At 50.8% G+C, this 24540-nt stretch overlaps 8 protein-coding genes across 8 annotated transcripts; 3 read left to right on the forward strand and 5 right to left on the reverse strand.

Annotated features, from left to right (window-relative positions):
• Positions 1-3485: 3485 nt before the first annotated feature.
• Positions 3486-4364, reverse strand: BGZ61DRAFT_370112 (uncharacterized protein; the record flags this gene model as incomplete). Its single annotated transcript, XM_046241995.1, has 1 exon — positions 3486-4364. One exon carries the CDS (start codon positions 4362-4364, stop codon positions 3486-3488), a length of 879 nt encoding a protein of 292 aa, XP_046095872.1.
• Positions 4365-9441: 5077 nt separating this feature from the next.
• BGZ61DRAFT_485659 (uncharacterized protein) lies at positions 9442-11340 on the reverse strand (the record flags this gene model as incomplete). The annotated part of the gene is made up of 5 exons (XM_046249738.1): positions 9442-9846; positions 9974-10337; positions 10499-10992; positions 11154-11189; positions 11335-11340. 5 exons carry the CDS (start codon positions 11338-11340, stop codon positions 9442-9444), a joined length of 1305 nt encoding a protein of 434 aa, XP_046095873.1.
• Positions 11341-12379: 1039 nt separating this feature from the next.
• BGZ61DRAFT_499690 (alcohol oxidase) lies at positions 12380-14399 on the reverse strand (the record flags this gene model as incomplete). The annotated part of the gene is made up of 5 exons (XM_046251432.1): positions 12380-12973; positions 13051-13863; positions 13924-14084; positions 14126-14255; positions 14316-14399. The coding sequence occupies 5 exons, from the start codon at positions 14397-14399 to the stop codon at positions 12380-12382; spliced, it is 1782 nt and encodes a 593-aa protein (XP_046095874.1).
• Positions 14400-15131: 732 nt separating this feature from the next.
• Positions 15132-16425, reverse strand: BGZ61DRAFT_540014 (uncharacterized protein; the record flags this gene model as incomplete). Its single annotated transcript, XM_046254855.1, has 5 exons — positions 15132-15519; positions 15575-15615; positions 15673-16037; positions 16091-16113; positions 16166-16425. The coding sequence occupies 5 exons, from the start codon at positions 16423-16425 to the stop codon at positions 15132-15134; spliced, it is 1077 nt and encodes a 358-aa protein (XP_046095875.1).
• A 1942-nt stretch (positions 16426-18367) lies between these two features.
• BGZ61DRAFT_510463 (uncharacterized protein) lies at positions 18368-19598 on the reverse strand (the record flags this gene model as incomplete). The annotated part of the gene is made up of 3 exons (XM_046252067.1): positions 18368-18732; positions 18864-19441; positions 19544-19598. 3 exons carry the CDS (start codon positions 19596-19598, stop codon positions 18436-18438), a joined length of 930 nt encoding a protein of 309 aa, XP_046095876.1. The 3' UTR covers positions 18368-18435.
• Positions 19599-20114: 516 nt separating this feature from the next.
• On the forward strand, positions 20115-21850 carry BGZ61DRAFT_464847 (uncharacterized protein). Its single transcript, XM_046247516.1, is given in 7 exon segments — positions 20115-20192; positions 20299-20687; positions 20740-20844; positions 20900-21279; positions 21336-21401; positions 21413-21414; positions 21463-21850. The coding sequence occupies 6 exon segments, from the start codon at positions 20514-20516 to the stop codon at positions 21783-21785; spliced, it is 1050 nt and encodes a 349-aa protein (XP_046095877.1). The 5' UTR covers positions 20115-20192; positions 20299-20513; the 3' UTR covers positions 21786-21850.
• A 544-nt stretch (positions 21851-22394) lies between these two features.
• BGZ61DRAFT_485664 (uncharacterized protein) lies at positions 22395-23182 on the forward strand (the record flags this gene model as incomplete). Its single annotated transcript, XM_046249739.1, has 3 exons — positions 22395-22406; positions 22559-22910; positions 23043-23182. The coding sequence occupies 3 exons, from the start codon at positions 22395-22397 to the stop codon at positions 23180-23182; spliced, it is 504 nt and encodes a 167-aa protein (XP_046095878.1).
• An 18-nt stretch (positions 23183-23200) lies between these two features.
• On the forward strand, positions 23201-23696 carry BGZ61DRAFT_499693 (uncharacterized protein; the record flags this gene model as incomplete). The annotated part of the gene is made up of 2 exons (XM_046251433.1): positions 23201-23300; positions 23335-23696. The coding sequence occupies 2 exons, from the start codon at positions 23201-23203 to the stop codon at positions 23694-23696; spliced, it is 462 nt and encodes a 153-aa protein (XP_046095879.1).
• Between the last annotated feature and the right edge of the window lie 844 nt (positions 23697-24540).

Below are 24540 nucleotides of genomic sequence, written 5' to 3' on the forward strand. Positions count from 1 at the left end.
CGTTCTTGCGGAACCAAGCGGGCGCAACGGCGAGCAGGTCAAGCGCTGCCAGACCTGGAACGACGAGCCAAGGAAGCAGCCAAGGAGTACCACGACGCCATACAGAGCCAGAAGAAAGCACATTGGGACGACTTCCTGGCCGACGATGCCAACATCTGGAAGGCCGCCAGGTATCTCGAACCTAGCAAGGACACCATGGGCGACAAAGTGCCACCCTTGAAGAGAGGAAATGGATCTATGACCAAGGACAAGGCAGAACAAGCCGAGGAGCTTCTCGGCACGTTCTTCCCTCCCTTGCCAGGGAGAATAGAAGATGAAGGAGTTCGACCACAGCGGAAAACCGTGCCCATGCCGGGCCTGACCCTGGAAGAAATCGAAGAAAAAGTCATGGCAGCAAAACCATGGAAAGCACCCGGCGAAGATGGCCTCCCGGCGATGGTGTGGAGACGACTCTGGCCGGTGGTAAAGTACCGGGTGTTGGCTCTTTTTGATGCGTCGCTTAGAGACGGCATAGTGCCTCGCCAATGGAGAAGTGCGAAAATCATCCCGCTGAAGAAGCCGGACAAGGGAGACTACACGGTAGCGAAGGCGTGGCGACCGATATCGCTTTTGTCAACCCTTGGTAAAATAATGGAAGCGGTCGTCGCTGAGCGCATCTCCTACGCAGTAGAGACTTACGGGCTCCTGCCCGCAAACCACTTCGGAGCGAGGAAGCGACGGTCGGCCGAGCAAGCGCTCCTGCTCCTGCAGGAACAAATTTACAAAGCATGGAGAGCTCGCAAAGTGCTCAGCCTGATCAGTTTCGATGTTAAAGGCGCCTACAACGGAGTGTGCAAAGAGCGACTACTCGAGAGGATGAAGGCGAGAGGGATACCAGACAGACTGGTCAGGTGGGTGGACGCCTTCTGCTCCGGGCGAACTGCCTCGATGGTGGTGAACGGGCACACGTCTGAGCAGCGAGAGCTACCCCAAGCAGGTCTCCCTCAGGGATCGCCGCTGTCACCGGTCTCGTTCCTCTTCTTCAACGCAGATTTAGTGCAGAGAAGGATTAAGGCGGAAGGCGGCTCAATTGCATTCGTGGACGATTACTCGGCCTGGGTGACCGGCCCGACCGCGGAGGCGAACCGGGCAGGCATTCAGTCGATCATTAACGAAGCGCTCGAGTGGGAGAGACGCAGCGGTGCAACGTTTGAAGCGGACAAGACGACAGTCATCCACTTCACGCGAGTCGCCGTGCGCAACAGTGACAGGTCGTTTTGGATCAAAGAGAACGAGGTCAACCCTAAAAACAGCGCAAAAATTCTGGGAGTGGTCATGGACGTAGGCCTGCGGTACCAGGAGCACATGGCTAGAGCCGCCGCCAAGGGGCTCACCGCCGCCATGTGTCTGAGAAGGTTGAAAATGCTGTCTCCGAGGGTGGCGAGACAGTTATTCGTAGCGACGGTCGCGCCGGCGATGGACTATGCCTCCAACGTCTGGACGCACGCTCGCCGCGCAAGAGAAGCTGCCTGGCTGAACAAAGCGCAGTTGGTGGGAGCGCAGGCAATTACAGGAGCGTTCCGTACTGTCGCAACGGCGGTGGCCGAGGCCGAAGCCAGTATCCAGACTGTAGAGGAACGACACAGACAGGCCGCAACAAGATTCTGCATCAACCTTCGGACCCTTCCGAAGACACACCCGCTGGCAGCTTTGAAGAACAAGGCAAGCAAGCGATTTATATCACCAATGCAGAAGATTGTCTCGGCGGTGGAAAGGGTCCATACGGAGCGGATGGAGGTTATCCATGAGTATGCGTTGCCGCCATGGACCAGTCGCATCCCAGTGGTGGTCGAGGACGACCTAGCGAAGGCAGCCAAGGCACCAAACGACGTCGAGGGCATCATCATAGCAACGTCTAGCTCGAAGAAGGGCGGCATAGTGGGAATGGGAGGCGTCGCGCGCAACGCGACTCGCAACAGCGCAGGCGAGGTGGTTGCCAGCTATTCCGTCACTCTCGGGCCCGGAGACGAGCAGAATCCGTACACAGCGGAACTAGCAGCAATAGCGATGGCGCTGGAGTGCACGCCGCCCAGGCTTCCTTTTCGGGACGTAACAGTCATGACGAGCAACCGCTCGGCCGTGGAAGTGATCAGGAGGCCTCGGCAGCAATCCGGTCAATGCACTATCCGTCAGATATACGACCGCACCAAGTGCCTTCGGAAAAGAGGCTGTTCTGTTAGAGTCATGTGGGTGCCGGCTAAGGCCGAAGGTTTTGCGTTGGGACCGATGGCCAAGGCAGCAGCGCAGAGAGCTACCAAAGCAGAGTGCATGGTAGAGACACCGTCGTACCAAGCAAGGTCTACAACACTTCGACTGGCGCTCCTCCAACAACGGCAGTGTGGGCGACTTCCGGAAGGCGTTGGACAGTACTCGAAGCGCATCGACAAGGCGCTGCCGGGCAAGCACACCCGTGCGCTATACGACTCACTGAAAAGAAAAGAATCGAACGTGATAGCCCAGCTTCGGACCGGGATGATACGACTGAACAGTTATCTTCACAGGATAGGGGCAGCGGAATCGGACATATGCGATTGTGGACAAGCAGCAGAGACGATTGAGCACTTCCTATTCCGATGCAAAAAGTGGACAATACAACGGGAAGTCATGTTTAAATACTCACGAACAAAGATTGGGAATTTGTCATTCTTCTTGGGAGGAAAAGCTGCATCGGACGACGAAAAGTGGAAGCCAAACATGCAGGCCGTGCGTGCGGCAATCAAATTTGCTATCGCGACAAACAGGCTCGATGCGGGCCAGCGGCCATCGACAAACTAACCTCTAGCGTGCGATTATACTAACAAAATGCAGCCTCAATTTGGCAGACCGTGCTTCAGCTGCTGAGAATAGGATGCTGAACACTTGCAGAATTTGGCCTTCAAGCAGGCCTGTCATGGAACAAGCAGCGACGAGGTTGAGCAGCAAGCGATGAGACGACGATCCGTGGGGCTTGGGGTGTCAGGTACTAAATGTACTGAAATGTGAACTAGATTGTGTCAAGGCCTTATAGGGACTTCCCTCCGGGCGAAATAAAATCCATCCATCCCGCCGTACGTACCCATGTCATGCTAGCGCCCTTTCATGTCCCATGTAATTGAGTTCGTCGGCTGCCAGGCGACGAATTGCAGTCTCAGGGGTAGGTGTAAGATTTCGACCTTTTGACTTGACAAATGCAGTTGGGGTTCTAAGGAGGCTTTTTAGGTGAAAGGACATGTAACAAGGATTAATAGCGAATGAGGAGGCGACAAAGCGTCTTTTCACTAAAAAAAAGGAGTGTAATGGAGATGGGATGTAGAGATGTGGATAGCTTCAGATCGGGTTCGCAGCAATTGACTTTCCTTGAAGTTGCGGATCCGCAGCTATTACATTCCCCAGCCAAAGGCTATTTTCTATGCTGTTGTAGCTGGCCGGATCTAGTAATATGACAGATTATAATGCTACCCGCTAACTCATCCCACAATCTCAACATCAAACCCCAGCGCCCTGACAATTTCGGCGTGGTCATCTGGTAGTGGTACCCGTTGTTCCTTGACAGTTATGTTTCTCCCGCTTGTATCGTCCAAGTGTATTTCCATACCTCTCTCGGCAGGACCCCCAATTGTTTGTGGCCATAAGTCGAACCCATACCGCACCTTGAGGCCATGGTTTTGACCTAAAAACAACCTCCCAAGCTTTGCCATGGCGCCATCCATCTTCTTCAGTTTTACGCAATGATATCCAATAAACATAATTGTTTCCCCCTCATAGCATCCAGAGTACCAGTACTTACTGGAAACTCGATGCTGAATGCTAGCACCAACCTCTACCCCCAAGGAGGGATTAACAAGCACCTGCTCTGTTACACTATTCGTTCGTGAGTTTCGAGACTCTACGGCCGCCTCATAGTTTACCAGCGTGACGATATCTGTAACGAAATACCCCTCATGATTCTTACTATTCCTCAGCAGGTCGACCACCTGCTCCAAATAGGCTCTTTGTTTTAGGAGTTCCTTGAACTTCTCGCCTGGTAAATCCATATGCCATAGCAGCGCTTTAGTTACCATTGTTGCATTCGAACCCTCGTGGAATCTCTCAAGAACTTCGTTGACCGAGGATAAAACCTTGGTGTCTTTGATTCTATGCGTCCAAAACTTGATATTCCGGACCTGGGTGGGAGGGTTCAGTTTTAATATGATGTTCTTTGGCAATTTTTCGATTTTGTAGGGGACATATCTCTCTGTGGGCATATCTGGATATTTGACGACACTGCCCATAAGATTATCTCGGTACTCCACTGCATCTAAAGGGGGGTGTACTTGATACAGGGGCTTCGTGTGGTAGTGAAACATTGCGCTAGGTCGTGTATAATCAAGGGTGAGGTCTGCTGGAAGGCACGTTTACAGAGGTTGGATGGCCCCTTTACGAGTGGTGGCTAGCAATTAAATATGGCGTCATACTTCGTCAGTCCCTCGCCACCATATCATCATCCTGGTCTCGATGCTACGCTTCCGTGTCTCGCCTTCTGATGCACCAATGAGCCATGGGGGCTCACTGTCATGCGAGTGACGTGTCGACGCCCAGTTCGAGAGGGCGGCCATTAGCTTGATTGCCGTTCGGAAATATCACAAGTCACTACTGGGCTGGTGGAGACTGTGGGGTAACGCTTGTGGTTGGGCATTTTCCGCATGCAAGAAGGCTGGAGAAATCCGAAGGATTGTACGGATGCTGTTCTTAAGGATTGGAGCGCGCTACCCCATAGGGCCTTACCTATTGGCTAAAGTGGTCAACTGCGGTTTCCCCTCCTTTCCTTGCATACTGAGGGGCTGCAATGACAGTGGACTCGGGTTGCTCGCTGGCCTACCATCAGGCATCAATAGCGTATCATCACGGGGAGATGACGTGTCTTTAAATGACGCGCACTCAGCTTGCATAAAAGGCTGTTGTTGCGTGAACGGGCTATTCTTCAGAAAAAAACGAGAGTGCCCTTTCACCCAGCGCCCCAAGAAGTATCCAGAGCTCATGAATTGGCACTAGAGAGAGATCCGACTTGCCCACTATACCCCACTCCTCATCAAAGGGCCTTCGCCTGCCGCTGCTTCTGCACACTACTTCTTCCTGGGTTCCTCCTTCTGTTCATAACCAATCAGCTTTTTACCCCGATGTGTCTTTAAAGACCCCTGTGGCCGTCTGTATTTCTGAGGAGTAGTAATGGCAATTTTTAGGCAGAATAAAAGTTCACGTGGCAAGTTCCTTGGTCCTTCGGAAGCCTATTTGTTTTCGTGCTATCACCGACATGCCCAGAAACCGAGTGTAACACGGCATCAGCACTGACGAATGACAGAGGGACATATTGCGATGCAGCTAACCGTGGCAACTCCACCCACAGAGATATCGAATCAGGTCGTCATTGGACATTAGCTCTAGGGTGGGACAGCCCACGTCTGACCATCCATCGCGAACTTGTAGCTCTACAGCATGAGTTCTTGTGGTCATATGTGCGCATGTAAGTGGTCTGAGAAGCTTGCCATAGGGTTGAGAGATCGGTGCGACTGATATATTGGATAGACAATGTCCTGTCGTACAGTAGAAGGGCATTTCAGTGGAGAGAACGTTGACGGAGCAGTAGATTTCGGATCCAGTTGGGCATCAATACGTTAAGTAGTAATTGCCTAAGCAATTCATAGAAAAAAGACGGCCTGAAAATGAAATAAAAGACATCTTGTTTACTGATTTGGGCAACTGATAGTTAGGTGGTTTGGGGAATGAGTTGATGGCGGGCTTGGTGAGATCTTACCGGCTTCTACAACGATGTATCTGGATTGGACGGGAAGATCAGGCGGATGATCGAGTTCGCGTGCAAGAAGCTCATTACATGCTATTACCGACCTAGTTAATATGCAAGGTGGCGTGAAAATCCGGGACGCTTACGTCAAGGCATAACAAAAATATCGCAAGTTATCCTTTCTATCCGACTTGGCTGCAGCCGGTGAGAAGAACCTGGTGATTCGACAAATCAGCGCCTAGAGATAAGATATGTACTTTCAACCAACAACCATCACATTACTGCTTGTAATACTTCGAAACGGCTGACAGCCCCTCCCCTCGTCACAACATGTGAGCTAACATGCGTGACAGTCAAAGCGGTGCAAACATTGGAAGATGCACAACCCATGACTACTCACACTGACGTGGCATAAGGGTTAGAGATTGCCTTGTATGTGACCAGAAAATCCTAGCTGATAATGCAGTCGCGCGTACCAGGGAACAAATCCAACACTCAACACTACCATGCACCGTACTCCATGTAGGGTAGCGATATCATGCATTCAAACCTGTTCTTATGCTTTTTGTTGGATAGCGCACGGCGCATTCAATCCAAGGGATGACTGCTCAATCGGGTGTGGATCCTGAATCTGTTGATTGTGTTCATCTAGAATGCCTCCGGCCCTCTCTTTTCTCGAGAGGGGTTTTATGTCATCTCACGCCCCCTCTGACTAAGGTCAAGAGGTTTCGTAATACAGGGTCACAACCCGACAAATCCTGTTAGATTATATACCTGGACAATCACAGCTATAAGCATAAGCGGGTACCCTAAACTTTTGCCTAAAATAGCGCAGCTGGTTAATCCAACAGATCCCGAAAATGTAACGGTGCGGCAATTCCTACCGAGTAAATCGGCTTGTGATTGGTTTAACGTACATGTTAAGCGAGCGACTCAGACAAGCGAGCGACTCACCAAACCACATTTTCACCTCAACATACATTTAACATACCATTTCTCAACACATAAGAATGGCATCGCCTAGTAAAGAAAGGCGCCTTATTACAGCTGTCCAAGCTATCTAAAAAGACCCAACTCTAAGTACACGGGCCGCAGCCAAGATCTACACGGTCAGTCAAACAACACTCAGCCGCCGCCTTAAGGGCACAATTTCCCGACGCAATAGCATGCCCAATTGGCGAAAACTTACGGATCTAGAGGAGAAGACAATTGTTGAGTATGTCCTTGACCTAGATTCGCGATTATTTCCTCCCTGACTTCACGATGTGGAAGATATGGCCAATCGACTGCTTGCCGACCGCGACGCGCCTCCAGTCGGCAAGCGCTGGGCTTCAAACTTTGTCAAACGCCAACTAGAGCTCAAGACGCGTTTTACGCGTAGATATGACTATCAGAGGACCCAATGCGAAGATCCCAATATTATTTGGGGCTGGTTTCAGCTTGTGCGGAACACAATCGCGAAATATGGTATTGACGAGTCGGACATCTACAACTTTGATGAGACTGGGTTTATGATGGGTATTATCTCAACCGGAATGGTTATCACAAGCGCCGAACGACGTGGAAGACCGAAAATGGCCCAGCCAGGGGACAGAGAATGGGTTACGGTGATCCAGGGCGTTAATTCCCAAGGGTGGGCGATCCCGCCGTTCATCATTGTTGCGGGTCAATATCACCTCGCAGCCTGGTATGATGAAAGGACCCTACCTCAAGACTGGGTTATCGCAACCTCTGATAACGGCTGGACAACCAATGAGAGAGGCCTAGAATGGATCCAGCACTTCGACAAACATTCAAAGGCGCGTTCCTCTAGCTCTTATCGCTTTCTTGTGTTGGATGGGCATGAGAGCCATCATTCGACTGAATTCGAACTATTCTGCAAGGAGAATAAGATTATTACTCTCTGTATGCCACTGCATTCATCTCATATCCTCCAGCCACTTGATGTTGGCTGCTTTGGGCCACTTAAGCAGGCCTACAGTCGACAAATCGAGGATATGATGAAGACCCGGATCACTCATATTACCAAAGTTGACTTCTTTCCTGCATTTCAAGCTGCATTCCAAAGCGCAATGTCGGAAAAAAACATCCAGGGAGGTTTTCGAGGTACAGGACTTGTTCCCTATGGTCCAGAAAGTGTGCTTTCTCGCTTGGATGTAAAGTTGCGGACTCCATCGCCTGCAGAGGGGGATCTCGAGGTGCCCAACCTCTGGGTTCCAAAGACCCCAAACAACCCAATTGAAGCTACTTCACAAACTGATTTTATTAAAACTCAAATTAGCCGTCATCAGGGAAGCTCTCCGACATCGATTTTAGCTGCCATGGATCAATTTGCGAAGGGGGCGCGAGGAATAATGCACCAGATGGCATTATTGAAGGCAGAGGTCAGAGAGCTTCGGGAGGCAAATGCGACCCTTAGCCGGCGGCGCGGGGCGAAAACACACGTCTACGACTCTCTGGGAGCATGACAGTAGCTGAGGGACAGGAGCTACAAGATCAGAGGGAAATTGCTGAGCAGATACAGCAGGAAACGCAGCAAAGTAGTGGTCGGAAGAGGTGGACAGAGACGAGGGAACGGCGATGTGGAAGATGCAGAAAACCCGGGCATAATGCGCGTACTTGTGAAATTGATGTAGATGCGTCTGAAGAAGACGATGGTACTTGATTTTAATTGACTTTGGGCGTTGTGGTTGCTTTATTATGATATTTACTGGCGAGGGTGTGGTTGGTGAGTCGCTCGCTTGTCTGAGTCGCTCGCTTGTCATGTACGTTATCTTCAGCGTGAAATGCATCGCCCTCATGTCATTCTCAACCCGTCTAGTAAGAGCAGCACTACGAGCAATAAATTTACCTAAAATAAAAAGGCGAGAAATCCGGCAGTAAAGACGCCACAACTCCTGCAAGAGCCCTCCCTCCTCCCAGGGTCCTTCTTCCAAGGATTGGGCTGCAGCCCGACACTCTCTCGAGACTGCTAGCATTTGGTGGTTTTAGAGTGGATTTCCGAGTTACGCTTCCTAACCTCAGAAGAATTTCCCATGTCAGAAGTAGTCCTGCCTCATTAACGCTGATAATAAACACCTCGCCTAAGGACATGCGAGGAGGGAAAGAAATGACAGCTTGACAGGGTTGGCCTAGAGAAAACGTTGACGTGGGCACTCAGCCTGGTGACGGCAATTATGTCAACTATTTCCCCTATTTTCTTACCAACGAGACATAATTCAACACCTTGAGGCTCAGCCATAGCCGCCTGCCTCACTGTTCGTTACATTAAACCGGGTACTTGAGGGACTACCCGTATCTACCATACAGTATGATAGCCGAAGAGATCTACGTCCCTCCTTTATAGTTAGATCAGGAGTATGCATTAAAATGTAAGCGTGCGTCAGAGATCTTCGGATTCAAACAGGGGGACTTTTCCGAATCCTGACCATCTGAAGAAGGGGTCCGGAGGTGACGCATGAGTAATTGGTGATGCTCCAGTGATGGCCAAACAATCTAGAACACCCATCAGAACGAAAGACACGGACCAAGTTTTGCCGATCTATTATTTTCCTCGAATAAAAAAACATTTAGTTAGACGTATAGCATGAATTAGACGCTTGATTAATCGCGATGGGGCAATGTTGATCCCTCCATCTCACGCGCTAATGGTTCCCCTTCCTCAGTCGCAATTGGATATCCAGGGGTGCCATCGCGTTTTGTGTCAAAGCTGGAATGGCACTTTCTTGATAGTTCACTAGGCCCGGGTATAGTAGCTGAACCGGCGTTTGATAGGGAACGGACTGATCAGTGTAGTACATGATGTTCCCTTGAGGCTGCCGGTGTTGAGGAGGCCCTGGGACATAAATTGGATGCACTCGTTGTACCAATGTCAGAGCAACACCATTCATCCACGGCTGCAGAGTCGTCCAGAGACCCTTCTTCTTTCTCATGGCATTGGAGAAAATAAGAACGAGGATAACAAAAAAAGCCCAGATATCGAGAAAAGAATCCAGAAGTTGGGAAACGTTGAAGCCTAATGTAGGTGTAGAAGTCAAGACAAATACTACCTTGAGTATGAGTAACCAGGTCAGTGGAAGAAACCTGAGAATCGAAGCCGTTAAAAGGATGGCTGCACTCCAGTGACAACGTTAAGAAAAAATCTCATGATAAGCCACTCATCTCGCTACGACTTACTCCCCGACAAGGCTTGACGAAACTGTATTTATGCATGATCGCTGGCGCATAAACTAGGACCGTAGTTGAGGTGACCCAGCACAGTACCGAATAAGAGTCACGTATGCGATCGACAGTCCTGAGACCGGGCATCAAATTCTCTATTGCTTCGGCGTCAGGCCTGTCGTTTTCGTGATCCCCTCGAGCGTCCCAGATTTGTGGCCACACGGTATGTTCCTGTCCGAATTCTGCCAGTGCAACGTCGAAAAAGATGATTACTGCAAGGAGATCAAGATAACGTATCAGTATTTGTGATGCCGATCTCTGCCTCTTCCGCGCAAACATGAAGCCGTTGCCGAGCTCAACGAGGGTGAGCAACAAGAGACTATCGGCGAGATGTCTCAAGAGCGTAGCAACTTCTCAGCGAGGAACTTGCCAGTGTAGTTCCGAGACGTTGCTAAGTGTTTGCTCTCCACCACTTAAGGAGAAAAGCCGTCGTTTAGACCCAGCGGGTTTCTTTCTGCATTGTTTGTTTGTGGCGAACACCCTGCAGCATTACCGGAGTCACTCCTGTGCCGAGTCGTACGGCACCCGATTTCGTCCAACAAGGAGCCCTGAACGTCCAATCGGTCTGGCAGGTTCTTGACATCGGACTCGTTCGGTCGCAAGTTCCCAACGTGCCCGTTGCGGCCAGTGCTCTCACCCACAGGTCTCCCAAGCAGCACACGCTCATGGTCGACCATCGCGTGTTCGGATTGGTGCAGAGAGGAGCTCAAGGTTTCAGCGTCAGGCATCGAGGTATCATCTTGCCTCGGTATGTGTCTGTCCGTGGTTTGGCTACCTTGTGGTAACCAGAGGCTGACCATTGGGACTACCACACCACTGGCCACATTCGAGCCAGAGCCCAGTATGGGTCTCTCTTCAGCGCTTGATGCTGGCGAATGCTCAATCTCAGCTGGTTTTATTTGCGTCTCTCTGCCGGCATCCGAGCAACTGGTAACCGAGGGACATTCCTCGGTCGCATCATCAGTTCCACCAGTCTTGGCTTGTCTTAGAGCCTCCCCCCTCCAGTGCCAACAGAGGAGCGTCGCATACAAGGACGATCTTCACGTGGTCGACTCGTCATCTCTTGGCCGAGATCATAGTTGGTGCTAAGGAGCTGATAATCATCAACACGGGACCATACAGAAGATCAACATACCGTGAAGAAATATTTCAAAGGCGCGGCAGCGGAAATCTTCGAACAGCATATACATCTGCCATGTGATCCATACCGCCAAAAGCCGATACATTTGCAATGTTTTCAGCCCTACTTGGCAGCGTGATGAGCGCAACCTGCTGAGAAAATCTTTCATGGACTTATCGATATGTTCTATGCTCACCCCCATCTTGAGCGCAACGCTGCATTCTCCCATAAATACAAGGTCCCCGAACATAGGCAAGGCCACGGAGCGCTGGGCTTCGGAACCTGCTTCGCCTGCCTCGACGGCGCGATAGGCGAGATAATCAGAGACCTTGACCGGCGTTTGGGGAATATCTGAGGGCTTAGCGTCAGCTTGTCCTCGGCGACAGGATGTCGCTGAATGCTCTCAAAACGCCCTGGGCGTCGTTCAAACCAAGCTCCGGTCTTTTCTACTGCCATTGTTCTTCATCGCGGGGAATGCAATAGATGAAGTTACGAATGGTGGCCGCGTTGGTCTCGCTGACCTCGCTGCTTTGTCTCAAACTATCAGGTCGCTGCGGACTAGAATGACATTCAGCCGTCCACTCAATAACTACAAGGGTAGACGCCTGCGGAGAGAGAGGTGCATTTTGAAAAAGGACCGGCTCAAGATTGGTATATTGGGGAGTTGGTCGAGGGAGAGGTCGAGGAGAGGTCGAGTAGCTGCTGGTGCTCTGAGAAGAAAGTAGAATAATCCATCATTTGTTCGCAACCCACTTGGAAAGCGGCACCCTCGATGACCGCAAAAAGGTTGGATCCAGTCCCTGAACCATATGCCGCTATGCCACAAAACTTGAAGCGTTGACAACGTCCGTTCAGAGGTCCACAAGCAGCCCCGTTGTTCACAGGCTCCCGTAGCCTTATAATAGGCTCTTCCTATCTAGGAATAGGGATTTGCATGAACTCAATGTTTATACTCTAGGAGCCTCGCCCACGGGGATTCGGGCTAAAGAGTAATCAAGCCTGCAGAATCTACCCTCATGGCATCATTGTAGCTCTTCTAATATCCTTCAATATTCCCTGGTTACTATCCTAACTACAACGCGGGCCTAGGAACCCCAAAGACTAGCGAAGTACAGGAAATGGTGTATCCGTTGAAGCTGGACCTCTCAGCACTATAAGAGCGTGGTGGTCACGAAGGTTAGGGACTGGAATGCTTAGGCTATAGCGAAAGCTGTCCTTCAATAACGGATTAGGGTATTTAACTACTTCTGGAGACCCAGCTCCTGAATAAGGATAGCTGCCGCCTTCTCGCCCACTACAATAGCAGTGTTATTCGTGTTGGCACCTACATTCATAGGCAGGATACTCAAGTCCGCAATCTTAAGCCCCTTTGTGCCCCACACATTCAGAGACTCATCCGCGACGCCAAACTCCTCGCGAGGAGCCATCTTCGCGGTACCTAGTGAGTGCCAGGTGGTGCCGATATTCTCTCGCAGCCACTTCTCGATGGCCGCATCATCCTCAGGCGAGTACTTCAGGTCCTTCACGTTGGAGAGCGGTGTATATGTCTCGATACATCCGACCTCAGACCCGGCGGGGAAAGCTGGGTGACCAGGTGCAAGCTCGCCCCGATACATAGACGTGCGGCGCATGATCTCGCGTTGCTTCTTGTACGCCCAAATCTGCTTCTTCAAGTCGATGTCGTGTGCGTCCGAGAAGAAGCCAACATCGAAGTCTAGGGGATCGCTGAGCTCTGGCCCGGTGATGTACATGTGTCCACGCGAGTAGGGGTACGCCGTATAGTTTCCTATCGTGACGTACTGTGCCTCGGGACAGACGATGGGTCGCCCAAGAAGCTGCGTCTGTTAGCACTACTGCTGAGGGGAACTTTGCTAGGACTCTAGGAGTCCTCCCGGAAATCTTACCATGACACGACACCCATGAGCATCAGAGGCCTGTCCGGGGCGTTCTTGAAGTCCTGGTTCCAGGCGGCTTGAAACTCGGGGCCAAGGGCTGCCACATCTTCTTCTGTTGGTCGAAGCTTGGACGAGATGCCGATGGAATTCCAGCCCAAGGTGTCATCTTTAGCGTCGATGAGGTTTTGGCGATTGCCGGGGTTCCTGAGGACGACGTCAATCGTCTCGCGTGGTTTAAGACTTGTCCTATAAGGGTAGAGAGACAAGTTGTGGTCTTGGTAGTCACGCCCGACTGCGGGCAGATCTACAACGACAGGGACGCCAACCTTCTTCAATACCTCGGGGTCACCTAAACCAGATCTCTCGAGCACTGGTGGTGTACCACACGCGCCACAGGACACAATAACCTGATTTCTTGCTCTTACTGTGAGCTTGGGTTGTTGCGGTGTTGCCAGAGTGGGTTGCAAGTCCGGATTAGGTGTGTATTCCACGCCGATAGCCCGCTTGTCGTCGTCGAATAGCACACGCACGACCTTTGACTCCACCAGCGCATGTAAGTTCGGGGAGTCTCTAGAGCGGAGCTTCTCATGTAGGTATTTATGCGCAGTGTCTTGTCGCTTGACGTCCTTTGAGATATAACGTTGCCAGCGTTCGATGCCGTTGTTTGCGTCAAGAGTCTGAAGGTCCTTGATTTCTGGCCAGCCGACCTGGGCCGCGGCGCCGATGAAATCGTCCTGAGAACCCCGAGCGCGGAATGTGCTGTCGGGAACATGGACGGGGCCGTCAGAGCCGTGATGATCTTTCTCGCCCTGACCATGGTAATTCTCCAGCTGTTGGGGTGATCAATTAGCCAGGCGTGCACCTTGGGAACCCAAATAGCTCGGACATACCTTGAGGTACGGCCAAAGCTCATCCGCAGACCAGCCACGGGACTTCCATGAATCAAAGTCCGATCTTTGGGCTCGCGTATACATCATGAAGTTGATGGATGACCCGCCGCCTATGGTTCCGCCGGAAGGCACGATGACCTCCCGGTCCGCGTGCTGTTTGGCTTTGTTACTCTTGTAGAAGAGAGCTGTTTGGCTTTGTTACTCTTGTAGAAGATGGTTGTCTGGCTAGTGGGATGAAGGTGGTCGAGGAAGAACACCGGGTGGACAATGTTTGGCATGTTGTAGTTGTTCGGGCCGCCCTCGATGAGCAAGATCGACAGCTTGGGATCGGCCTCCGCCACATGCCGCCGTACCACATAAGATCAATCAACCATGAGCAGACGACCTTAAACCAATAGAAGGCGATGAGACTTACCGCCGGCAATGATCACATCCACCTCCTGAACATCATCGGCCAATTTGGTATAGACGCCCATTGTGATTCAGCGAAAGTCAGAAGATGCTCAAGGTAATCGTGATAAGAGAAGGTCAAACAAGCCTGCAGTCTCTAACAATAGGCAGCCATTTATTCCCGCTCCGGCATTTATACCTTCCCTTTTTTTCAACCCAGGATACTCAGCAATTACCGCAGAGCCCCTCTCCAACTGCATCTTTGGGCCCCTGCCTCTCCTGTTACATATGGAGAAATCTATCCAATTCAGAAAGCTCGTCGGGTTACACTGCTTAGTGCATCAGCTGACACCGTACCCTGCCTGGAATGTTACGGGGTTTCCCGACTTTGCCTTGTTGGTGAAGGACCTTTGAGAGCAAGGGTTCATTGGACTTTTTTAGTAGAAACGGCTCTCCCGATGTCATTGAAATTGCAACAGTGTGTTGGTAATTAAACCTCGGCTCCTCTAGACCCAGTTTTGAAATTTGTCCGCTTCAACGGTCGGATCTACAAGATCATCTCGTGTCACTTAGCGGGGCCAAGATCGGTCTAGACATGAATCCTAGTGATACCCTGACTCGCCAGCTGCGGTGTTTCGGCATTATACGGATACACGTCTTCCTTTGCCAGTCACAATGAAGTCACGCAGCATATCTCCGTACCGACCTGTGATTCCCTCATCTCTGTATTTGGGTAATCTACCAAATTGCTGTGCTAACCTTCCAGGGTCCAGCGTCTATCTAGTCCTCCAAAAAATGCTAAGGCCAACGCGACGAAATCATACAAATTGTTCTCGGTAGGCTTGAGAATTATGCTTTAGCCGGCGTGTCGATGACTGCGAGCTGCCATCCTCGTCGTCTTCCAAGTCGTCACGATTCCGAGGTGACACAGTGACCCGCGTCTGCACAATTTTCGTGATCCCCTGGGGAAAACTCTTAGGTGCTTCATCCGCTGCCTCGGCTTCAACGTGCGTCCGATTTCCGGAGACGATGTTGTTCGAAGTTATGGCAGCTCCGGACCTGTTTTTCGGTTTCGACTGCAATTCGGTGCCGCGTGCGTACGAGCTGCCGTCGCCTGTCGCGCGGACGACCTTGACAATTAGGGAAGAGATATTCATCTCGATATGCAGCTTGAGCATGTACACCAGCGGGTGAAACTGGACATAACTAGGTAAAGGGTGGTAAGCATCAACCGCAGAACCAAAGAGCGCCGACGACGTACATGAAGCCATTTCCAATTGACATGCTACCAATGAGAATTATCTGCGCATCATCGCGTTAGTATAGAGACCGCCGTAGCCGCATTCAGGCTTCGCTCACATCTAGACTCATCGATACCGCCACCATCATGAGGTTGAACCTGAACAACGGGACGTATTTTTCGAGGCCATTCGCGATCAACTTGACTCGAAGCAGATAGATGAAGTAGAGGTGTAGGCATGCGTCGATAATCAAGAACAGACCCTTCTCGATTCGATCGTAGATTTCGTTGACATGGACCCATGTCGTGGATATTTGCAGGCGTGCAGGAATCCAGATGACGAATACGCTGATGTTAATCAGGCCCAGAATGACTGCGGTAACCCATCGGATTTTGGCTGCGTCGCGCTTGTCGACCATCAAGAGAGCGATTCGATTAATTATGATGCCGCAGATGCATTGGATCTGTACGACCCAGAGGCACACTGAGAGCGATGGTTAGCGGATTTTCCCCTTTCGTAGGATGGATTCTGCGGACAGAATGCAAAATATATCCAAAAGCTATACAGCCTCGTTAGCATCGAAAACACCATCAACACGCCGTCTAACTCACCTTGGATCGATGAATCCGCGAAGGAAGACCCAGGACAGAACGCCAATAACCATGGACACGATCCATTCGGCCCATATCATATACGCGTAGGCGTGTAGGCGACGCGACCGTCTCCATATTGCCCACGTCTGTTTGAACGCCTTGGTGCCTGAGAAGACTCCCGTGGCTAGGGTAAAACCCCAGATGATGCTGGCAATCAACAGGTCATTGAGGCTGGGAGTGACTACCACGTAGGTATCCGGGACGAGGAATCCCGCCATTGCCAGAATGGAAAGTCGGAAAGTCGCAGTCCTCTCTCGACGGTGGCGCTTTGGATGGAAAGGAGTGGTTTAAGAGTTGGTCTTGTTTCATGCCGATGATGGAGTTAAAGCAGATTATATCTATGCGATGGCAATGACGGATGGAATTGAGTCTGCGGCAGCTGATTTTCTGGGTCTCGCAGAAGCGATAGGAACCCTTCCCCGGCAGTGCTACCCTGGCTACATGGAACACCTTGGTGACGATCTCACTTTCCACGGATGATGTGGAACAGTGGAGTATATTCTAGCTTGTTGATCCTGTTTTGCAACCAGCCCCACAAACTGTCACCATAATGTCTCCATTTGTGGCAGCTTCCAAGCCCAAATGCAGTAGCGCCTTCCGAGGCTTACAGGGGCAGTTCGCCCGAGAACCCCTGAAGAGCTGCATCTATCAACACTGTCTCCCCTAAGCCTCAGGCACGGCTTACGGAGCGCGGAGTTGAAAAGTTGGTGGCTGACCGTCCATTCCCACCTCTTTGCGCCAGGCCTCGAGAGTGTTCACCCATGACACACGCAGTGTTGAAGTAGCCTGTTTCGCTAGTGTGTAGATCAAACCGCAGTGTCTGAAAACTTCTATTTGCAGACCTAGAGTAGTGCCTATCCACAGTCAATCGCCGACCGAGGGCTGTCTGCATAACAACCGTCTCGAAGCGACATTTTGCAATGTGTCAGTAAGAACCAGAACATTGTGCTACCGCAGTGTTTGAGTCAGCTAACCTAAACGCTTGTTAAGGCCGGGAAGGACCTGGTAGTGGATTCCTGCTTCTCCCCTGAGCAAGTTGTTGGGAGAAACCTAAGAAGACCTAGTACTGACGCAAACTAGATGTTATAGCTAACGGTCAATGCAACCGCAAGTCTGGGTCCTTAGCACCGAAAAATTCTATCGTTTCACGCTGCCATCCCGCCGGATTTGTGGCGTCAGCGTCAGCGTCGTTCTGATCGGCGTAAGACATCTAGAGGTATAGCTCTTCAACACTGTCGAGATGCCAGTGGGAATGGATGAGCGGCGCGCTGATAAACAAGGGGAGGGGACGCACGACGGCAACGGCTTGATCTCCATAAACGGACAGTCAAACTTCACCCTGCGCGGGAAGCTCCGCCGGGGCAATGACATACCGGCCTTCCACAAGCCACAAAATGGCATCCAAAATGTATCATGTAAGGAAAGCGTCGATCACATTGTAGCAGCCCCAGTACCTGCTTCCCCGCACCGGGCCCTCCGGGAATGCGAACGGAACAGCGCCACCTGTCTCAAATCAATCTGCGCCCCTTTCAACTTTTCTTTTGTCCTCTGAATGGCTTTATTCCTATGAAGCGACCGTGACCCACGATATTACGACTCATAGACCCACTCACAAGGTTTTCGTCTCTGAAGCGCTAAGAGTAGCAGATGTCACGCTTGCATGTCTCGATATCAGCGGCCCGTGGCGTTGGGATTGGTATCTGCCACTTTCACATGGCTTCCGCCGTTGACAACGCACTGGTGCCGTTTCTGCCCTAGCGGTGCACGGGCTAGGAGTGGACAGGTCGGGAGTGGACAGGGTCACTTCACCCAAAGGAAAGACGAACACCTCGCGTGAACCAATTTGTGTCAGTAGCTATTCTAGCAAATGACCCGCGCAACGCCTGTCTACATGTTGTACTAGTGGCATCTCGTGTTTGACGTAATAGATGCTGCCCAAGACGTTGATTCTTTCGCGCCGGAAATCTGGAAATACATCGAAACCCTGGCGCTCATCGCTCTCTCCATAGCGATGGTCGGCGTTGTGCTGATTCTTAATTTTCTTCTCGACGACGGGGGCTACCAGGCTTGCTATCAGGCTGGAAATTGCACATTAAAGTGCTGAATTGCACAGAGGATGGACCCGACGAGATGTTATGCTAACTTGAAGGTATAGTCAGATGTGATTAATATGGAAGGGTCAGTTCTAGCTTTCCTTAATAGCTATGTCTTTTCGCCTTTAGCAAAGTTTACTGCCGCATTCCCTTCTCCTGGAGTTGCTTAGTCAACTTCTCCTCCTCCTCGAGTAAGTGGTTATCCTGCCCAACTGGGGCCACAGTAGGGTACAGTGCCTCTAAGGGCACTTCACGAACATTAACAGACGAGTTGTCCTTGCTTCCGATAAGCAATGTCTCAATAATATTACCATCGCCATATTGCGGCTCCTTTAGGACACTCATCATAACCGAGGCGCACTGCTCAGGCGTGAGAGTCAGGTCATCAGGGTGCACCCTATCGCGGCAGTATTCCGGGTGGAAGATTGGTGTCTAGAAGTAGGAAGTGACGCCTCATTAGCAAATACTCCAACAAATTCCATTAGATACCAAGTGACTCGGGACTCGCGATGTAACCAAGGAAGAAAGCAGTTTAGGAAGGAATCAAGGGAGGATAAACGCACGTAAACAGCACCAGGGCAAACAGCCGCATTCCTAATACCCAGCCGCTTTCGTAGCTGGCCTAGAGATCGAACAAAGCTCACAATAGCTGCTTTGCTAGAAAAGTATAGGGGCGTTTGGAGCGAATGAACATAGCCTCCAAGGCTGGCGATCCAGAGCAAGTTGCCCTCAATATTCCGGTTCTCCAGCCAGTAATCAATGGCAATCTGAGCGAGGCGGATAGGTCCCATAGTATTTACTGAGAATGTATGATAGACGCCCGGTGAGGCGTCTGCCTCATCTTCAGCTAGAGACGAGATGCCAGGCGCGTTCCAGAACGTGCTAGATGGTGGCTCGTAGACGCCAGCGCCGTTGACCACAATATCAATACGTCCAAACGTTTCGAGAGTCTTCTTCCACAGAGAGGCAATCTGTCCCCAGTCACTGATATCCGTTTTGTGAAAATCGACCGAAGGTGTGGTGGCGTCTTTGGAGGCGTACTTGGTTACAAGAGCCTCGGCTTCGGGCCGAAGCTTCACGTCGGCTATCATGACCGAGCAGCCTCCCTCAAGAAGCTGCATCGCAAAGGCCAGGCAGATGCCTATATCTCAGTCAGCTCTCACGAATTCACAACCGCACATGCCCATCATACGTGGGTATTGTGAGTATTGAGAATGAAGCTCCATCTAAAGGTAAAACCTACCGGATCCAGCACCAGTGACAATGGCATATTTGCCCTTGATATCGTAGGTGGACATGGCGTCAATGCAAGGTACGACTTTGAAGTAGTTGTCTGTATGTATGTGTGTACCCGAATAGAGGCGAGGTTGAATGGCGGGTACCATGTCTCTAATAAGTTCCTCAAACAGCGACATAGCCCCGCAGACCTGGCTCTTACCTCTCGAGTGTACGCGTAAATTGACCATGCTTCGAAGCCACTGTTGTGGCTAGCATGGGTATTCTGCAAGGCACCTTTTTGGGGGAGATATCAGCCAACGGCCTATGGGATGCCACTTACCCGAGCGGAATGTCACTCAAATGCCGATCGCTGTTTCACCGCCCGAACCCCTTTTCATGCGAGTCGTGCGAACATACTACGTAGTGTTGGTTACAAGCGTATGTAGCGCTAAGGATTCAGCGAAGTCGGACGTGTTCCCCGGTTTACTAGCAGCTCCCCCGCAAGTACTAGGCGCGGCACTAGGCAGGTAGTTGCCGGCTTACGAACCGCTATTTGTTGGTTGCTACCCGTTAGTCCGTAGCGGTACGGAAATCTATGTCTCCATCGATTGGTTCGTGTGCCTGCCAGGGGAATATTCAGAACTGACAGGTCAAGGGATCATGACTCGAACATGGTAGGTTTCCTGACACCCTAGCAGCAACAAAGAAATCCCTTTTCTCTCACCAGTTGGCCTAGATTAGTTCCCATGGTAATCTTCACCCAGATGGGGAATGCACTAGAGAAAGTTGAGTTCCATTGTCTTGCATTATCCGTACATCTTCCCCTGGATGATTGAGCCAGCGAGCTCGTCCACAATACAAAACCCTCGCGGCCCACAGCTCCTTGCCGTCGTACCTGGTGTCTCCTGCGGTTTCCGATCCCGAATAAATAAATCACCTTGAAAACGGTCTTCACAACCAAAGCTTTCTCGCCGTTCTTGATTTGCCAGCCCATCATGGCGGATTCTACGGAATGGGAAGCTGTGAAGCCCGGAGGGCTTGCAGCAGCGATCCTCGGCGTAACGATTACTTTCTCCCTCCTATATATCGTTGTTGTCGGCCTCCGCGTCAACGCTAGGGTATCAATGGGAGTTTTCGGACTTGAGGACTGGCTCATGTGCGTTGGATTTGTGAGTGTTAGAGCGAACGACACCCTTATCAGAAGCAGACTGACAAGACCAGACCCTCAATATGGTCCATAATGGGATTGTTATTTGGGGAACTTTTACAGGTATCGGCACCTACGATTCAAAGCTGAATACCGCGACGATGATAGAAGGGGCTAAGGTTTGTGTGTTTTGAAGTTTTGACGCTTACTTGTTTGGCTGATCCCCTCCCCTAGTCTATTGTGTTCTGGCAAATATTCTACATCAGCGGATCGGTATTCATCAAGGCTAGCATCTGCGCGACATTGGCACGAATTGCGACGCAGCGGCGATACATCTACACTCTTTGGGGGCTTGTTGCTGTATCAGTCATAGCTACACTGGTTGCCATTTCTGCAGTCTTGGTCCGGTGTAAGCCGGTAGCAGCGTCGTGGAATTCTGCTCTAGGAACGTGTATTGACCAATCCATCATTATTGCCTTGACATATGCTGTCTCGGTAATTAATATCGTGACGGACTGGGCTGTCGCAGTTATCCCGGTATTCATCCTCTGGAATCTCCAGATGCGGAAAACGCTCAAGAAGATGATTGCCCTGGTCCTAGGCCTTGGTGTGCTGTGGGTTCCTTCTCCAAACATCCTATTCGTGTCCTCTCGTTAATCCAGTATCCCAGGGCTTCTATTGCGACCATCATTCGAATGCCATACTCCTCAGTGTATTCCCACACTACCAATCTACTACGTACGTCAGCCCCTCCTCAAACTAGATCAAGTCGATTAATATTGTCACTTTTCTATCAGATGACATCGGAAACATCATCCTATGGACTGTAATCGAATGCGATCTTGGTATTATCGCGGGCTCGCTGCCAATGCTCCGAACGTACATCCGGAAGTTCGCCAAGGACGAGAGCTCCTATCAAGGGGGTTCAGGAGACTTGAATCTGGTGACAATTGGGAGGGTCAAGGGGAAACACCACCCGATCCATGACGCTGAATTTATGGTCACCGCAGTTGGTGGCGATGATCGTGAGAGCGCCAAGGATGATGAAAGTACGAAACAGATGATCAAGGTCACGAGGAGGATAGATCAGGTTTCAAGCAAACGGTATGAGCAGGTTTAGTGCCAAGACTTAATACCATACTTGATAAACGAATGAGACGGACAAGAAAGTAAGAAACCGAACTGCTGACTTATAGCTTAGCCTACATTTTAGAGTTAGACTCTACATGAGGCACTGAGAATAATAGTACCCAGGATATAACATAGTTACTCCCCAAGATCGATATCTTTACATCCATAATCACCTCCAACCTCAATACCTAAGCATTAGTTTGGCTCTTATCATAATAGTAGTGATAAGCCTTCTCGGTTAACATCCATAGCTTATGTCTGTTTTTGAGAGAGACATTTACATTTGCGGGATTATATATCGGAACTACATAAAATAAAGAGCTGATTGCTGAGATTGCTGCATTCACTCTCAGCGTAGCATCTAAAGCTTTTGTTACTATTACCATTTATGCTTTATATTCCCCTCTCGTCAAGAGCTTCCTGGATCATCTTCTCTTTCAAATATGTCACTTCGGTTGCGGTATAAGGGCTCACTTCTGCCCATTGCCATTGTTCAGCTTCCTATTTCCACTGGACCGAGACTACTTTCGTTGTCCTATCCTTTATATATGAGAATTATTAGCCGATATACCTACTCAGCACGATCGTACTCTCTGACATGCTTAGAGAAGTAAGTTGGTCGTTTATGGATAATAGCAGAGCTAATAGGAACAAGTACATATGGACGGGAACAGCTAGAGCGGCGGACAACGGGAATTCTTGGATCAGCCTCTCCGTGACCTGATCTGACTAACGTGTTAAGGCATAAATCTTGATTCTCAGCCGGCGAAGGATTTACTGCTCAATAAGGCATCTGATGGGATCCTGCCTTCTGGTATGGGGCACCAGCACCATGCTATCTTCTCAAGGTCGCTGGAGGTTCTATCGAGGACGCTCCGACGCGACATGTACAGCCTACGTGCCCCAGGGTTGCCCATCGATCAAGTCTCCCCGCCTGACCCTGACCCATTAGCTTCGACCCGATATCCTTGTATCTACTGGGTTGACCATCTCGGTGACTCGAATCCCACGCAGGGGATGAGACATGGCGAGGCTTCGCAGAACGGCGGTGTCGTCCACACTTTCCTCAGAAAGAAGTATCTGTATTGGTTAGAAGCTCTCGGTCTGTTGCATGGTATGTTGGAGTGGTCATGGCAATGCAGAGACTCGAGGATCTACTGGTTAGTTCAGATACTACGACATCACCTGAGGGGCAATCTGACATATTCGCAGGGAAACATAGAAACCCGACAACTAACGGAAATAGTTCGAGACGCGCGTCGATTTATTCTTTCCCACAAACGGGCAGTAGAGATTGCTCCGTTGCAAGTATACGCATCAGCCCTCGTGTTTAGTCCTCCCCGCGGCTTAGTGAGAGGGCTTTTCAAGGAGGAAGTACCGGAATGAATTATATCGAAGCCAATAATGGAAGCGGGCTGGAATTCTTGTCTCCAGACGCTCGAGGGCCATGACAGTGGGATGAACTCAGTTGTCTTCTCGGCAGATGGTCAGTGGCTCGCATCGGGTTGGTATAAGACCAGCAAGATCCTGGGATGCAGCCACGGGCGCTTGTCTCCAGAGGCTTAATATGGGCAGGGTGATAACCCACCTTTCGTTTGACCCGATGACCAACTCTCGTCTCTCTACCGACCTAGGAGTTCTGAACCTGGATCTACTGTCTGCTATTGATACACAACCGACCGAGGCTTCTTCACAAGATATTAGCCACTGTGGCTACGGTGTAAGCACTGATGGTATGTGGATCGCGAAAGATTGGAAAAGGGTAATTTGGCTACATCCAGAGTATGAACCGGGGGGATCGGTTGTGACGGGATCGACAGTCGCTATTGGCTGCCGCTCAGGTCTTGTATTAGTGATGCAGTTCTCAGAAAATGGGCCGGATTCGTCGGGCGTCCAGTAGTCTTAATCGCATCTCACCTGGCGACAGTTTTCTCATTTAGCTAGCCATCTTTGGGCCATTGGCAGATCTCGTGTGGGATGCCACGGCGCTTGGTGCAGCCGATCGTCTCTCCCGCCTGCGACGGTTCCTTTGTCGCTGGCCTTGATATCCGGGGAGTGCCTCAGCCCTTGCTGCGGTAGACGAATTCCCGGACCTGCCAACACCGACAACATCGAGGCGCGAGAGCGGATCGTGGTTCGTCTGCGGCGGCGCTTGACTTTGGGTTATTAGAAGCGTCTGGGTCCCTGCTGGTCTTGATCCATCCACCAGAGATTACTTATTGCCTCCCATTCTTCACAGTTACTTCTGTCACATTCCTCATCTTCACGCCGCGATCTGATCGTGTCTGCCATCTTGAGCTTCCGTTCTTTGTACGCCGCTTCCGACGAGCGCGACCGAACTGCGTCCCATTCCAAAAATTACCATTGCCATTCCCATCGGTCATCTGGCCCCTGTGGCCCGTCCATCGGTTGGCGGCGAGCTCGATCAACACCTCTCTTAAGTTTTCCTAGCCGCCAGCCGCGATATGCCTTTAAATATGGGGAGTACACGGGGCCGAAACCTCAAGTTATTGAAGTTTCATACAGAAAACATCCTGAAGAGTCAGATCTAGACGAAGGTTGCTCGGACTCGAACGACGGCTTTGCCGAGCCCCTTCACCTGCGCTCGACATGCGGCTTGTCAACTTGGCTGCAGCACGATTACGACGGTATCGGCTCGCGGGATCTGGAAGAAGACGATCCGCGCTTGTCCACATCATTATTTACTTCTTATCTTCCATCATCTTCTATCTCAGCGGTCTTTT

This window comes from Ilyonectria robusta (genome assembly GCF_021365365.1).
Source record: "Ilyonectria robusta strain PMI_751 chromosome Unknown BGZ61scaffold_39, whole genome shotgun sequence".
Taxonomy (NCBI): domain Eukaryota; kingdom Fungi; phylum Ascomycota; class Sordariomycetes; order Hypocreales; family Nectriaceae; genus Ilyonectria; species Ilyonectria robusta.